Source organism: Podarcis liolepis (assembly GCF_965112155.1).
Source record: "Podarcis liolepis genome assembly, chromosome: 7".
NCBI classification, from domain to species: Eukaryota; Metazoa; Chordata; class Lepidosauria; order Squamata; family Lacertidae; genus Podarcis; species Podarcis liolepis.
The window spans coordinates 59,647,982-59,664,734 of NC_139561.1; the positions used below are offsets into that span (position 1 = coordinate 59,647,982).

Genomic DNA, 16,753 nt, shown 5'->3' on the forward strand with positions numbered 1-16,753 from the left:
TTGTTTGTGTGGGAAGGGGTGAATTCCTGAAAAGTGGTCTACAAATCTGTTAGATGCAAAACAAAGAGGGACAACTGCTTGAAAACAAGGTTCAAATTGAGTGCCTCCTGAGCAACCAAAAGTGCTTGAAACATGTGGGCAGAAGGATCTGCCGGTGGAAATATTTAGGATTACGTAGGCGAGACGGAAACAGCCATTGGGGTTCTTTCCTTGCCCTCTTTCAGCCATGCAAGATGGCTTGTTACGATTCCCATGAGCTACTGCTGCTGGATGAAATCACCAAAGTCTGTCATCACAACATACTCTCTGGTTTCAAGAAGCATAACGCGGAAGAGCCACACCCTGTTCAACCCTTTCAGCTCCGGCTGCTGAAGCCGCTCACCTCCTACCAGGCAGGGCTCAGAAGCTGCCATGGCCTAGTTAGGAGATGAGCTTCCCAGGGCGATGGTGACTGCCGGCCACGTGGCCTTGGGTTGGTCATGTTCTGTGTTGTGGTGGGTGCCAAGGCCTTCCGGTGCAATTTCAGCTGGGCAGGAACTTGGGGACTGGTTTATAGCACCTTCTGACAGTAGAGTGAAAGACCTATAAAAATTGAGATGGTTATTATTAGGTTTTTACTAGTTTCTTTCATGTAATTTGGGGTGCTGCAGCGCATTCCACTATTGGGCAGTGTGGCTGAAGCTGCATCTGCTCAGGTGGGGACTGGATCTGCTGCATGTGGGTGGGGGTCAGGCTGGGCACTGCCAGCAGTTACAGCAGGAGGCGGCTGATGGCCCAGATGGCAAGAGGACCATTAAGTTTCCAGCTGAGGGTGTAGACCAGCCTTCCCCAACCTGGTGCCCTCCAGATCTTCCAGACTACAACTCTCACCAGCCCCTAGCATTTTATGACTATGCTGGATGAGGCTGATGAGAGTCCGAAACGTCTGGAGGGAACCAGGTTGGGAAAGGTTGGCAGAGAGAGAATTTTGGCTCCATGCTGACTTTTCTGCTCTTGAAATGATGCTGGTGCGTACATTTATGTTCCCGCTCCTTGATTTGATATCTCTTCTGTTCTCAGTCTTCTGTCTGGCAATGTAGGGAATGGAAGAGAAATCAGTTTGGCCCACATTTTGAAGCAAACCAACCTAATATGCTAGTCTTGAACACAGCTGTCCATTGGATTACACCCTTCTCTGAATTTTGTAGTTCCGGTTCAAAAGTGCACAAGAATGCCTATTTCATATGGGTGGGTGGGTGGGTGGGGAAAAATAGTACAAAATGCATATTTTAGGGGAAGAATTGTGTGTATATGTTTTCAATCTCCAAAAAGCCTATGGATGGAATGGACCTAGGATTGACTCCATGCAAAAGTAGCATCCCTTCCCAGGACAAACATTTAATGAGAGCGTATTATCAACACTTCCTCTTGTCCTATGCCTAGAAAGTATGGGTCTGAGTGGTGTTCCCCTTGCTCTGCTCCTTTCCCAAGGAAAGCCTGCCCTTAAGCTCACAACAACAACAACCTGCAGAAACCCAATGGCTGTTTGATCCAATTGAGCACTAAAGAGTTGTTTTTCCCAGAGGAAAGCAGCGGGACAAGAGGAAGTGTGGATAAGCCCTGAGTCAGACCACTGCCCTCAGAAGTGCTGGCTCTTTCCCTGTCCTGAACCTTGGATCCTTTTTAACTGGGATTGAACCCAGGTCTTTCTCTGTGCCAGGATTGCTCATCACCACTTGTGCAATCCAAAGGTTGCATGCCTGGCACGCTCTGCAGCATTGCAAGGGATCCTGCACAAGTCTTGGACCACTTGCTGCTTCCCTGCCACTGATGTTGCCATGATGTGCTGCTTCCCCAGGCAACAACTTTGCCTGCTTGCAGAGTGACGGTCTGGCTGAGCTTGCTGACAGCAACCTTGGTTTGCTGCTCAACCTTGAACTGAACTCGGATCCTTGCACACCATTCAGCTTGTCACCAGCACTGCTAAGGAAAGGGCAGCTGCTTTGCCCCTTCTAATTGCTTCTGTTCCTTCTTTCTGTATATTGCATCTAGTTTGCAGGATACTCTGCAAGGCATTCCCCTCTTGCTACCTTTTTACAGGCTGGGGTGTGGATTTTCCATGATGGAGCTGGGCCTTCCAGGTGTTGAAAAATCTATGCTCAACTCTGTTTGTTTTTCCCCTTTGTGAACCAGACCCCACCACTGTGGGTCAGCCAAGACCAGACACCTGTTGCTCTAGGCACCCAAGAGGGATCATCGCAAAGGGCCTTGGCTCCACAAATATGTAAAGGGCCTCTATGCTGAAATCCAAAGCAGTTTGAAAGCGATTTAGATGTCACACCTCCCTCCCTCCACCCACATGTACTGGTGTTATGCTCAGCTTTGTGCAGGGAGGGCAGGGCACCGCCTGGAGCACAGGCTCAATCCCCTACTCAGGCCACCAGGACAGGACCCCCTGCACTGAACAGCCTCCCCCAGCCTTGGCTGGGGCTGATGGGAGTTATAGTCCAGTCCACCTGGAGAGCACCAGGTTGGGGAAGCACCAGTTCCCTGGCTGAGATTCAGGGCAGTTAAGGCGTTTTCCAAGGGCTTAGTATATGTACTGTGGCAATAGAGGTTTTGTATACCAAAAGCAAATAATTAAACTTGGCCCAGTGGCATATTGGGAGCCAGTGCAATTTGTTTAGCAAAGGCATTACATGTTGGGGCTTAGGGTGCTGTGTTAAGCAATCTGCAGCAGCTGTAGCAGCTGCAGCCTCTAGACCCACCTTAAGGGCAGCCCCACATAGAGTGCCTTGCAGTAATCCAGCTTTGATATTAGCAGTGCATGTGGTCAAGGAATGGTCATAGTTGGGATACTAGCCGAAGCTGGCGAAAGAATCCTCTATCACTTTCCAACATACTTGAGCTTACCTTATTGTATCCTCCTCACAACTACTCTATGGAGTAGGCTTAGGCAGGGGAAGAGGGGCTGAAGTCACCCAGTGAGCTTCCTGGCTTGTTGGGGCTTGGCGTCCAGTTGAAGGGCAGCCCACTCTCCTTGGCTGTGCAATGCCTCCTATTCTGGACTAATGAATACAGCAGGCAGGGGGGTAAGTGCAGGTATGTGGCACAGAGCCACAAAAATATCCCAGCAAGGCCGTCTGCCCACAAGCCAGGCATGAAACAGGATTTCTTGGCTAAGCTGCCCATTCTGAAGACTCGCAGGGCGTGTTCACGCATGAAGTGCTTGGTGAAATTTTGTCTGGTGCTTGTGTTCTTTCTTTTTTCTTAAGAAGAAAACTCTCAAGTGCTGGGCCAGGTGATTTCCTGGGACCAGTTTGTTCCCATCTATCTACTGCAGTAGGGACACGGGTGGCGCTGTGGGCGCTGTAGGACTTGCTGATCAGAAGGTCCGCCGTTCGAATCCCTATGACGGGGTGAGCTCCCGTTGCTCGGTCCCTGCTCCTGCCCACCTAGCAGTTTGAAAACATGTCAAAGTGCAAGTAGATAAATAGGTACCGCTCCGGCAGGAAGGTAAACGGCGTTTCCATGCGCTGCTCTGGTTCGCCAGAAGCGGCTTAGTCATGCTGGCCACATGACCCGGAAGCTGTATGCCGGCTCCCTCGGCCAATAAAGTGAGATGAGTGCCACAACCCCAGAGTCGGTCACGACTGGACCTAATGGTCAGGGGTCCCTTTACCTTTATCTACTGCAGTAGAACCCCCAGAGCCTCACACAGACATCTCCCTTGCTTCGTATGTTAAAACAGCCTTTCCTAATGGCTGGCTGGGACTGATGGGAGTTGTAGTCCAAAAGCATCAGAAAGGCTGCATTAAGTCTTCTCCCTACCACCATATGAGGGCTCTTGAGTTGCCCCCTCCTCCTTAATGATTGCTCCAGCAACCTGTGTTAGCCACACATCCATCCACTCTGACTGTGCCTGCAAGCTTTAACAAATTAATTGGTGCAATTTGTCAATGGATGGTTTAAAAGGCACCTTCGCTGTAATTTTGTAATTTGTATATTTATATAGATGCCATTGATTAAAGACCAGGCTGATTACAGAATCTTTTCTTGACCTCTCTACCCGCTGCGAGCTGAGATTGGGGGAAGGCCAGAGTTGGAAAAGTCCTTTTAAAAATTCCTCACCGTCATGTTGCACAGAGTGTGAAAGCAGCCTCTGCCAACCTGGCGCCCTCCAGATGTTGTTGGACTGCAAGCTGGTGTGCTGACCTGGGGCTGATGAGAGTTGTAGTCCAACAACATTTGGAGGGTGCTGGGTTGGCAAGGACCCAATTGGCAATTAAAAAAAAAGATTTCTATGTGACTGCCTCAAACTATATCTGATTTCTCTGTGCTCCGGAGACCAGCTAGGGAATTCACACAGGTGCCAGCTGTCAGAAAAGAAAAAGCAGACTGCATTTGTGCAGTGCAGAGTTGTCATAATGAAACAAACTTGTCTGCAAGGAAGGAGTTCCTCTTTGTGCCTGTCAGTTGGAAGTGGGCTTCTGTGACCAAAGAGAAGAGTCATTGTTAATATTTCCCAAAGTCTTCATTGTCATTTTAGCAGCTTGCAACTGCATATTTATTTGTCCTCACGGGCTGCAATTGCAAGGCAGAGTTGGTCTGTTTCAATAAACAGAAAACATTTGTGCGCACAGATGCCTCTTCCTTCCACAGCTCAACCAACAGACTGAGGCTGTTGGTGCTTATATCTGTGTTCGGGTTCTTTTTGTTTTAAAAGCAAGCGGAGCTCTTGGCTTGGCTGTTATTTTGTGGCAAGGAGTTCCACAAGTCAGTTGGTGGGAAGAAAAGCTGCTCCCTGCTTTTTCCCCATTCCTTTCTTGGCCTGGGCATCCTTACCTGGAAACAAGTAAGCAGAAATCTTCCATAACAGAATCCAGAGAACTGTAGTTTCTGCTCAGAGTTGCAATTCCCAACACACTTCGCAAACTTCATTTCCCGGGGTTCTTTTGTGGGATCCCTGAGGTTTAAGTGTGTGTCTCATGTGGTGTGCACAGGATGAGAGAATGCATAACATTGTGCTGTTGAAGTATCTTCCCTTCCCTCCTTTAGGCAGGCTCCTGGTAACTTTTATTTTTAAAAGTCTGAAACAGTCGGGGACCCTCCCTGTTTATACAAACATTCATCCCAACTGCTGCTTTTAAACTGCATTTTCCCCTACAGCTACCTGGCTGAGTTCCTCTCGTCTGTTAATAAATAGTATCCTTGCCATCTCTTGGCTCCTCAAAAAGGAAGGGTACAGTCCGCTTAACCCTTTCATGAATGACAGGTTACACGACCCGGAAGTTAAAATTCAGCCTACTTTGAAAAACGCCTTTTCCAACAAATGGGATTATTCTCCTTCTCCTCCAACCCCAGCTGTGCATTTACACACATAGGATCTGACATTGCATTGCTGCAAAACCTGCAAGTGTTGAAATACGTGGTCTTGTGTGCACTTCATTTTCATCACAGAGCAGTGCTAGTTTGAAGCTCATGTCTCTTTTCCTGTACTAGGAATGCCTGGGAATTTGAGTGGGTGTGAAATTTAAAGAGAGTTTGAGGTTACTTCGTTGAATCACAAGGGATGAAAGAGACCTGTAAGCTTGGTCCAAAGGCAGGATGCCTATGGGCATCAACGCCACCCCCTCCGCCCCGAGATCTGACTCCCATAATCCAGGCCACAAATGGCATACCAAGGCATCTGCAAAGCAACTAGATCCAGATGACTCAAGCAAGCGAGTCTAGCTCAGTACTGTAGAGAAAAGGGCCATTCTGCTTCCATACAGTTCCTCTTCTGAAGAACACTGGCCAAGCTACCCAGTGTTAGAAACTCAGATATATTAGCTAGACGCCAAATGGCTCATTAAACCAGGGTTGCAGTCGCCAAAACGGAATGCCTAGTTGTCATTTTTGGGCCAGACATCTCAAAAGTCGTATTTTTCAATATGACTTTTTGGCTCCTGAAATTCTTTCTGATCAAATATAACAAATAAAATTCTACAGGATGTGTTGTCAGTATCTGAAAACAGTCAAGACCCAAGGATCCCCAGGCATGCACCTCCAGATGGTGGAGATGTCAGGCGCCATCCTGGCAACCAAACATCTTCACTTGGTCGCAAGTGGCCAATAGCCAGGTGCAAAATGGTAGATGGTAGATTTCGAGCGCTGATGATAGTTCTGTTGGAGGCAGCATGCTTCTGAATGCCAGTTGCTGTGATGCACAAGTTGGGAGAGTACCCTTGCTCTCAAGTCCTGCTTTTCAGCTTCCCATTAGGGCAGCTGGTTGACCACTGAAAGAGCAGGAAGCTGAACTAGATACCTGCCCCCTTAATCTGCTAGGGCTCTTTTTTCATTTCTTCTAGGTAGGCTTCTTGATCTGCCTGGCACAATGGCACCTCCTGCATCAGTTGTGGACCCCTTGTCTTAACTGTGTAATATCAGTGGGGCGGGGGAGCAGCACAGCACACTTGGCCTGGTTTCCAGGCCATTCCCAGACCAAATGATGCCTAGCAGCAGGGCTGGGGAAAATCCATCAGAGCTGGGCACAAAGTGGTAGAGGGCACAGCTCAGTGGCAGAGTCCCCTGGGAAAGGGGAAGAGTCCTGCTAGGGAGCCTAGAGAGTCTTCCCTAAGCGGAGCAGGGAATGCCAGATGGATCAGTGCTCCACTTCATTCCAAGGCAGCCTGAAGCAGAGCCGGCCTGGTCGTTAGGCAAAGTGCGGCAAAATGTCTTGGGCCAGCTGTGGCTTCATGTGAACATGAAACAGCAGGTGAGAGCAGGATATAATAAATCAGCATCTATCTACCTACCTACGTACCTACCTACCTATCTATCAGATTTCTTACCTGCCATGAAGCTGCAGGGTTGGTCACAACAATATAACTTGCAGTTCAAAAAATAGTTACTATAAAACCATTACAATGATAAAAAAACAAGGAAAACCATTCCAGATGAACAGAAGAGTATACATTCAGCAGAAATAGGTGAGTCCCACAAAACAGAATATTTTAGCTGTCAAAGGCTGGGGGAAAGTGTTGTATCTTTTAGCATTAAGTCGGAAAATGTGGAAAGGGAGCATTTTCACTGAGACTGTTTTAAGGAGAAAGGGTTTAACTCTCCCTAATTTGCAAGGGCCAGATGCTGCAATTTCTTCTCCCACCCTCCATTGCTTGGCTGCTGTTTACTTTTCTGTAAAAAAAACCTCAATAGTGCATGTTAATTGCACTATTTAATTGTTAATTGCCCAATTAAGTCCCATGTAATTTGGTCCTCAGGTAACAGTGCTAAAGGGATCCTGGCTCAGAGGTAGAGAACAATTCTGGGTTCAGAGGGACCATTGGCTTGGCTAGGCATAAGACAGCTTGCTAAATTCCTAAGATAGCAGTGGCTTTCCCAATGAAACCACCCAATGAGGCTGAGATGGGCCTGTAATGGAGACTGCACTCCTACCTGGCACTGTCTCTCTCTAGCTGCATCAGTCTACTAAGCAACCAGGACGCATAGGAAGAATGCAGAGATGTGAGATGTTGGTGACAAGGTGATGTGTGACAAGATGCCATTTATTTTGTAGGGTTCAATTGCATGCTGTGCTAGAATGGCTCCCTGGTTCTTTCAGCTGTTACTAAGCACACTGTTCCTGGCCTCAACCTTAATTGCTTAAATAGTTTCCAAGTGTTTGTGAAATAATTTTGTTAATCTGCAGGGCGCAGAAGGCCAAGAGTGACATTTCTGAAAATGTGGGCAACAGGAATCCAGTGTCTGGTTTGAGCTGGAAACCAGGGTGAGCTTCTCAGACTGAACAAAGAGAGGTGTGCCTCTTCCACCTGGAGGGGAGGGGGAAGTGCAAGAAATGCTTTTGCAAACAGCATAATCTGAGATCTGATTTTTTAAACTCACCAAATTGTTTTGGAGTCAGATTTCTGTGTATGAGGAACGTGCTCTTTCTTAAGACAATATGATCATTGACATGGTCTCTGGCACAAGAGAGGGTGAGAAATGAAGGTGAAGAGCTGAACAAATATGAATTAGAACGGATTTGACTTGCCAAACCGGTGTAGGTGCCTTTGAGTTTCTGTATTTCTCCAGCTTCAGGTGAGGAAGTCAGGGGCAATTCAGTGAGGGCTGCCATCTTAGGCACTCTTACCTGGGTGCAAGTCCCATGGAACCCAGTGAGCTGACTGCACGGAATCAGGTGGAATGGGAAACATTTCTTTCCATCGATTTGGATCTTGGTTTCAGCAGGAGGAAGGCACAAGCTGCAGGGACCGAAATCAGGTCTCAGCAGGAAATAGCTGGCAAACGTTTAGCTTATTTCTGTTAATGATTTCAGATCTTAACTTAGGCTTTTTGGTGTTAGGCTTTTGTTTTCACCCAGAAGGGTTTTTGTTTCCTTCTTGAGGGACCCAGAAACTCAAGTGCCTTTCTGTAAACTGCTTAGACTCTCCCAAAACTTGGTTTCACCCGCTAACCCCCAATGACCCATAACATACTCAGGAGTTTCATTTAATCAGCTTTACTCATTAAGCTTTCCTTCCATTCCCTTTTACAGATTTCAGCCCTTGGCAGGGAGGGGGTGTCCTGCTGAAATAAATTCCAGATTTGGTGCCCATTTTTAGGGCAGTGCAAGGCTGCCAGTTTGCATACATCTGCTTTTCATACATTCTGTTTTCTTCGAATTTTGAATTATTGGCAATGGGCAGGACAGATGCTGCCATGGCATCTTAGGCAAAGGTAAAGGACCCCTTAACTTGTGTATAGTATTGTATGCATAATAATATAATTTGTGAGATTTCCTTGTATTTGTAGCAGAACAGGGGACCTCATTCTAGTCAAGATTAAGGAGCAAGTTGGGGTTGGGGGTAGGGGATCTCTTGAGATAGTCAGAAGATTGCACCCCTTTTTGGCATGCTGAAAGCCCAAAGATTAGAATCTATGGCATTTTAAAATAATTTTTTGAATAGGGCTGCTAGGAAAGAAATACTGCCCCCCCCATCTTTCTGAAACCTTGGAGTCCCACTGCTGGCCTGATGCTAGGCCTGGCTCAGTAGTACAAGGCAGCTTCCTGCATTCACTGAAAGACTTGCCGAAGGCCCTTCCTGGATGCTGACATTTCTTTAAAAGCACTTGTGATGTGATATGTAATTTGAGTATTTTCCACCTGCCAATCTGTCTCGATCAGGGATAGACAGTGTGGTGCCCTCCAGATGTTCAGCAATCAGCTGTAGTCGGCAGATTGGGATTTCTTGTGCCCTTGGCATGGAGCTGTATTGGCACCCCCCCACCCCCCCCAAAAAAACACTTTACCGCAATAGCCACATTAGAAATGACTACATTTTACTCGACCCAAATACTCGAAGCATCCAGAGTGAGTGCGAGGGTGAAGGGCAAAAAATAAAAGTGCATGTCTTTATGCTGTGAGAAGAATGGGAAATTTCTCCCACATTTCAACTTGCTGCAACAGGAGCGTCACGTCAGCACACACATTTACACCATGTTCTCCAATGTCTGTTAGGTGATTTTTTGCACCCGTACTCATCCCAGGCGTGTGTCCCAGCAGAGTTTGGTTTCACACAACCCCTAGGTACGCCTCTGGCAGGCAGTATGGTCAATGGTCAGGGCTGACAGGAGTTTGAGTCCATCAACATCTGGAAACCCCTGGCCTAGAGCCACAGAAGACCATGGGATATATTGGGGAACCCCTAATCACACCAGGATCTTCAGCCTTGCTCCAAACTATGAGCAAATGTTAAGTCATGCCATAAAATCTATGTACTGCTAGATTGTGAGGGAAAAACCTCCGAGCAGTTCACAAAAGAATAAAACAATAAAATTGTCAATAAAAACGGTTAAAACAGCTGTTTAAAACGTTCAAAAGATAATTAAACAATAAGCTAAAAACTGATTAAAACACAAGTCAGCATTCTACATATCTGGGCAAGCTTGCCTGAAAAGAAAAGTTTTTAGTAGGCACTGAAAAGAAGTGAAGGTCCTTGCCTGCTTCATATCAATAGGCAGGGAGTTCCAAAGTGTAGGTGCTGCCCCACTAAAAGATTGATATGTTACAACTGCAGAATGAGGATTATGAGGCACCTGCAACCGTACCAGTTCCACTCTTGTGCTCAGGGGGTTGTCTGGTGGATGTTGCTATACCTTCACTGCTAAACTTAAGTGAAGGCGGCTGTAAACGGGGGGATATTCAACCTGGTGCCCACCAGAGATGGGCTGAATGAAGCAGCTGCCACCATTTTCATTTTGAGGGGAAGGTAGCGGCAGAGAACAGCCTACCTAAGGCCCTCTTATGCATGGCACTGGCACTTGCATGGGCCAGAATGTGCCAACTTGTAAGCTTCACAAAACTGTTTGACATAGGTGATAAATAATGGCCGGGTTTGCACATTACATTTAATCGTGGTTGAAGAAACCATGAGTTGTCCCAGCGAGAATCAACCAAACCATAGCTTGTTTGTCCAAAGTCTGTTTTGTTTCCCAGCTGCTTCTGCTTTGTGCCTTAGCAGTTTGGCAGTTGCGTGGGGAAATTGCCAAGGAAATCAAAAGGTGACAGAAAATTAAAGTGGGACAGAATGTTGGGGAAAGAGAACAAATGAATGTGCATGGGTGAAGGAGGGAATTGAGATGGATGGATGGATAGATAGATGATAGATAGATAGATAGATAGATAGATAGATAAGCTTCAGACAAGTAAAATTATAATGCTTTTGACTGTAAAGGACTTCCACAAATATGGTGAAGGATAGCTAGATTCTGAGTCACTTTTTTGTCCTCCCCTAAAATGCTGCCGCCTTGTGGACTCTGTCAGCCAAGGCTTCCACCTGTGCCTGGGCATGGCCCCAGAACATGTAAATCAGGAACAGGGCTTTGGAGCATGTGGAAAATCTCTTTCCTGCTCCAGTGAGCACCCCCAAGTCAGAGGGGTGCAATATTCAGGCAAACTTTTAGCTGGGTCACCCCTCACTTTTTGGAAATAAAACCCTTCTGGTGACAGTGGAGGAGTGAGATCGAGAGATGGAGCTAGGAGGCAGCAAAGCTGTCAGGGCAGGAAGAAGACAAGAGGCCACCCCCCCATGCGCCCCTCCCCTTTGCCTGCTGCGATTGGCTCCGTGACCAAGCAAGGGAGGGAGCGAGTGGGTGCTGAAAGCAGGCAGCGGCCCAGAGACACAGGGATGGGAAGGCAGATCTGAGCCCTGCGCGCCTCTCCCTCTTTCTCTCTCTCTCTCTCTCTGCGCCACGGAAACCCAGCCAAGGAGAAAGAAGGCTTGCCTGGCTCAGTCATGTAAGCACCCTGTTCCTCCTCCTCCTCCTCCTCCTCCCAGCAACAAGGGGGTGGGTGGGGCAGGGTGAGGAGGAAGAGACGGGGAAAGGTGCCTGTTGCACCTACGGGCACCATGGGCAACTCGTACCACAAGTGGAGCCCCCCAAACGCCAAGGGCTGGTCTCTCTGGAACTTTGGCCGCTCCGCAGGGCTGAAGACAGGTACGGGCTTGTCAGGTGGGGAGCCTGTGGGAGGCCTGGCAGGGAGGGTGTCGCTGGGGAGTTGCCGTGGGGCAGCCACTTTGGGGAAGGGACCGAAAGGGGCAAATATCCTCCTGACTTACCCCTGCCCCTGCCCAAATCTCCAGAGTACAAAACTCCTCCGTGGGCCCTTAACTTCCAGGTTCATCCCTCCTCAAAGTGGCAGATACGGTGGGGGCGGACTCTGGCTTTTCTCAGGTATGAGGGGAACCTAACCTGGCATGTGCTCAGAGGCATTCCTGCCGTCACATGCTACAGAGCAGCTTCCTGTGGCTGCTGGGAGTTGTAGTCCAAAACACTGAGCTGTGGCCTAGCTATGAAGTCAGATTCTAGGGTTGAATTGGAGCTCTCATTGCTCCGGCAGTTCTGAAATCTGAGGTCCAGAGATGCTCTCCTACACCTGGCTCTTTACCCTGTTGTCCCAGAGTTCCTGGCGCCTCTTGCTTGGGGACCCAGCTAGGAAATTGCAGCTGGGAAATACACTTCACCATTGCAAGATCCTCACGTCAAAATGCTAGGGAGACGGTCTCCCGGTTTCATTGAAAAAGCAATTTGTGAAGGTGTTCTACAGTCCTGAAGGAACCGAATCTGAAATTAAACCAGGGCTCAGTTTTTATTTTATTTATCACAAGATCTGCATAACACTTGTCCGTTGGCAGATTTGTAAGGCAGCTACGAAAGCACCAGAAAAGATCCAGCAGTAATTTTAAAAAATGATGAATGTAACAATCGTGCATTTGCAAACACACGTGTCATATAGGAACACTGAACAGAGAACCAGGTTGGGCTGTGGCTTTTGGTTTGATTGTGCATTGAATGGCAAACTTTGGGTTGTTGCTGTGCTTTCTCCTTGTTGTTGGAGCTCCTTTGCTGTTTCAAAAGAGCTGCTTCCCTGCCATGTTCTGAGAAACCTGGGGCCTGTCCTTGGGCCATCTCTGTGTTGCAACCAGCCCTGAGGCTGCTTTGTGGGTTTCTAGGGCTGGTGCTTTGCTAATATAATCACCCCACAGAGAAGATCACTCCCCTGGAATCAGCCTAACTAATGTGGGCCTAACTAAGGACTGTTCTTCTGTAGAGTCACTGGCCTGGATTAGAATATCCTCCCCATCCATTAGGAAAAAATCAGAAGGCCAGGGAAACGCAAGCTCTTCCTCTTGCTTAAAATCTTTTAGAGCCTTCCACCCTTTTACTACTTGGTGTGTGAATGCCATCCTCAAAACGAAGGTTGCCAACTGTTTTTCCAGCTTACAGGTATTAGCAGAATAGAAAGCTTATCTCCATGTTGTGAAGAGCTCAGTCTATAGGTTTCTGCAGATTATTCTGATATTAAAGGCAAAGGAGCAGGTCTCCCCCACCCCACCCAGGTCAGCTTGTAACCCCAATATCCACCTTCTCATTCACACCCAATATTACCAGCCGGTATCTGAAGGCCATTGTACAAATCCAGGTTTGACTGCACTTGGAGTACTGTTTCAGTTCTGGTCATCTCACCTCCAAAAGGACATTGTAGAGTCGATTCAGAAAAGGGCAACCAAAACATTCAAGGAAATGGAGCAATTCCTCTATGAGGAAAGGTTGCAACATTTGGGATTTTTTAGTTCAAAGGAAAGGGCAAATAAGAGGTGACATGATATAAGTTCATAAAATGATGCGTGGCAAGGAGAAAGCGGATAGAGGAAAGTTTCCCTCCCCCTCTCATAGCACTAGAACTCATGGACATTCAATGAAGCCAAATGTGAAGATTCGGGACAGATATTAAGAAAGTATTTCTTCATGTAGCACATAGTTAACTGTAGGAGAAGGTGACGGCCACCAACTTGGATGGCTTTAAAAGTGGAATGGACAGATTCATGGAGGAGAAAACTATCTGTCGCTCCTCGCCATGATAGCTGTGCCCTGCCACTGCTGTCAGAGGGAGTAAATTTCTGAATACCAGTTGCTGGAAACTGCAGGAGGGGACAGTGCTGCTGTGCTCAGGTCCTGCTTGCGTTCTTCCCATGGGTAGCTGGTTGGCCACTGGGCTAGATGGGCTATTGGCCTGATCCAGCAGCAGTGGTGGACAAATTTCAGCAGTGCCCTGTGCGATGCAAAAAATTGGCACCCCGCCCCCCACCTCTCACGCTCTGTTCTACAGCATTAATGTGGCGCCCCGTGTGGCCGAACCCTAAAACCGCCTCTGCCAGCAGACATTTATATTTTCATCCAGCTGTTTCTCTGTGTTTCAGCCTCTCCCAATCTGAATGCCCTCCTGGCTGGGGCTGATGGGAGTTGTGGTCCAAAACAGCTAGCAGGTACCCAAGTTGAGGACGGCTGCTGTATTCGTTGCTTGTTCTCCTTGCCCCACCTCTTAGTCTCCCTCCCCATTGTCAAAGTATAGATTTAACATGCAGAGCAGCTGACACCCCTCTTATTTGCTTATGCCAACTTGCAAAGTGTCAGATACATTGATGGATTACAATAATAATATTATGTTAATATCTTGATACATTTTTTTAATGCCGCCTTGGGTACTCCTGTGTGTAGAAAGACGGGATAAAAAGTCCCCTGCTTGTTTCAAGGATATTAAGAAGCAGCTAATTGGTGCTCAGGTGTCCTTGAGTGTGCTGAGCGCTGGTCTTTTGGAGCATAAGGAGAGACTGTGGCTGTGAATACACTTTGTACTTTTTTTCCCTAGCAGGCTGGTAGTATAAATGTTGTTTGCCTAATTAACAGCCGCTGGATTAGGGACTCAAAAGTTCACTTTATTTTTCAGTCTGTTGATGCGCTTGTGGTTATAGCATGTGATGGGGAGGTCAGGACTCCTGAGTTTTTGTTTTTGGTGTTGCTGCTGATTCAGGGAAGCCAAGGCCTCTTACCTCCACCCCCACAAAACAGGAATTTCTGTTTAGCTGATGTTTTTCCCCCCAAATGAAAACCTTGACACAAATGGGGTGATAATCCCTGTAAACAGGATAGTTCAGTTCCTTAATTTTTTACCATATGGTGCTGTTAGTTTATTCCCCTGCACTAAAGGCCCCTCTCCCCTTCTCTGTTTAACAACAAAGCTTACTGTTTTTTTAGAGGACAGGTTGTTGCAAATGCATTTTCCCATAAACAAAACAGGCAAATGTTAGAGGATCTTCCCTGGTGATGCTGATGTTATTGTACAGGGATGATGTTTTTTCCCCTCCAGGCGCCCTTGGGTTCCTGATCAATCTGCCTGCTAAGATAAACTGTACTGAAGAAGTAAGAAATGAAACTTTTTAATGTTCATTAAATCTGTGCTAGGATAAGGACCTTGCCTCGTTCTTCACCCACCCTTTTAGTATGAATAAATTGTAATTCATCTCTAAAATATGAGACTCTTAAGTTTGTGAGTTGCTTGTTGGTGATGGAAAGGCAGAAACTCTGGGTTTTTTAAAATAATAAAATCTTCCGCTTCCCATGCTGAGCCTTGGCACCAGGGTTGGCTTGAGCATGATTGACTCAGATTAAGTCCTGCTTTCCTGGCTGAATTCAAAGCCGTGTGGTCACCTGGTCATGTGCCTCTAAAAGCCACCTGATACGCAAAAACCTAGCAAGTGAAACTTCCTCCGCAACTTATTTGATTGATTTCTGCATGCGAGGCTTCGGTGAAAGGCCCAGGGGGAGCAGGACCAATAAAAATAGTTGGCGGCCCTAACTCAGAGTTGCCACCTGTAGCCAAGTATGAGAAGCACCTTTATGAGTTTGATTTGGGATATGGGATGGCACCTGACTTGGCCTGATGTCTTGGCAGAAGAAAGGTTGCTGAGAGTCAGACATGGATTTTGCAGGCTTCCTGGGCTGATTTCTGAAACCCTTCTGTGAAGTGACCTTGGCCAAGACAGCCCTGCTTATTTGCCTGCTGATGCGTCAGACTTTCCAGGCAAGGTATTTTGCAAGATGTCATTGGAAAAACACTGTGTGACACGTGTAGCAGTAATAGTGGTGGAAGAACACCTATTGCAATGCCAACGTTTTGGCTCTTGGCACTGTACCAGACCTTGCTGAAGAGAGGGAGAAAGCCCTGGGCATGGATGGATGGAGTGGTGGCTGAGTCATCCCCCAAAGTTGGCATTGCAGGAGTACCCTTGACGCTGCTCTTTGGGTGATCCAATGCCAAGGAGGAGAGCTGAACTTTTGTACTTTCAATTGAAAAAGGAATCTGGGCAGATGTGGCCTTTCTGTCTTGCAGGGACTTGAGACAAACAGGTGCCTGCAGAAATCCCTGTTCTGTGCTCCTGTTAAACCGCCTGCCCTTCCCATTCCACATGTGCTGTCTTCGAAATTTCCCCGTTTTGGAACTATGATTACATAAAGGAACAGGAAGAGGGCCAAACTAGTCATGACACCATTTGAGCAATGAGCAATTGTGCAAGTGCTTTTTTATATTTTAAAAACTGGATAGCAGATACGGCATTGGGATTGGGAATGCAGGAGGGTGGATCTGGCAAAGTGTTAAAGGCCCCCTTCCCCTGCATCCAGCAGCATCCTAATCTGCAGTTTAGTACAGACAAGCCAACACCATCCACAAATTGCTAATTGCCTGAATGGTGTCATGTCTAGTATGTGGAGTCCTTTGACCTTGACCTTCGCGATACTCTGTGAAGTGGGCGAGACTGCTCCGCAGCAGATGGTTTGAGGTTTGCATTGGGCTCAACTTGTTGCTTGTTCCAGCGCTTTCATTCTGATTTCTCAGGGTTGACTGTAAATGTCTTCTAGTGCATGGCCGAAGCTGAGGTTGGTTGCTGAAGTGGCATACAAGGTATACACAGTGGGCCAAGGTTCAAAACACTCTCCAGGACATACAGGGAATCCACGCAGTTTAGAGGTGACCTAGGAAGCTTGTGCATGCAGATGCTGGGCAGAAGAAAGGGAAGGGAAATACCGGTAATTTTAAAATGTCATTTTTTAAAAGAGAGGGACTTAATTTGGGGTTAGCCCGTGCATTAAGCAGCACAGCAACAAGCAGGGATTCTGCAAACAAATGCAGTGATTGGGAAACTTTCCTGCTTATTGTGTTGTGGCTTCCAGAGACTGGGATTCAGAAGCATTATGGCCCCCAGCTGTGAAAGGAGAGCATTAGCTGTTGATAGCCTTGACCTCCATTAATCGGCCCAATCCTCTTTTAAACCCATCCAAGTTGGTGTGGCCATCACTTTTCATGTTGAACTTGTTGCTCATGAGATGCTGCTGGACTCCAGCTCCCATCATCCTGGCCTATTGAGCATGCTGGTTGAGTCTGATGGGAATTTGA

The 16,753-nt window shown here is 47.3% G+C and overlaps 1 protein-coding gene across 2 annotated transcripts in view; it reads left to right on the forward strand.

The window, feature by feature from the left end:
• The window catches only part of NHSL3 (NHS like 3), a 60,353-nt gene that overhangs the window by 6,566 nt on the left and 37,034 nt on the right, over positions 1-16,753 (forward strand). Inside the window, exon 1 of one of the 2 annotated variants that reach the window (XM_083511567.1) lies at positions 11,149-11,457. The exons of the other annotated variant lie outside the window; for it this stretch is intronic. Within the exon in view, the coding sequence (XP_083367693.1) occupies positions 11,370-11,457 (88 nt within the window). The 5' untranslated portion in view covers positions 11,149-11,369. Of the gene's footprint in view, positions 1-11,148; positions 11,458-16,753 lie in introns of those variants that run through there. 2 annotated transcript variants of the gene reach the window in all.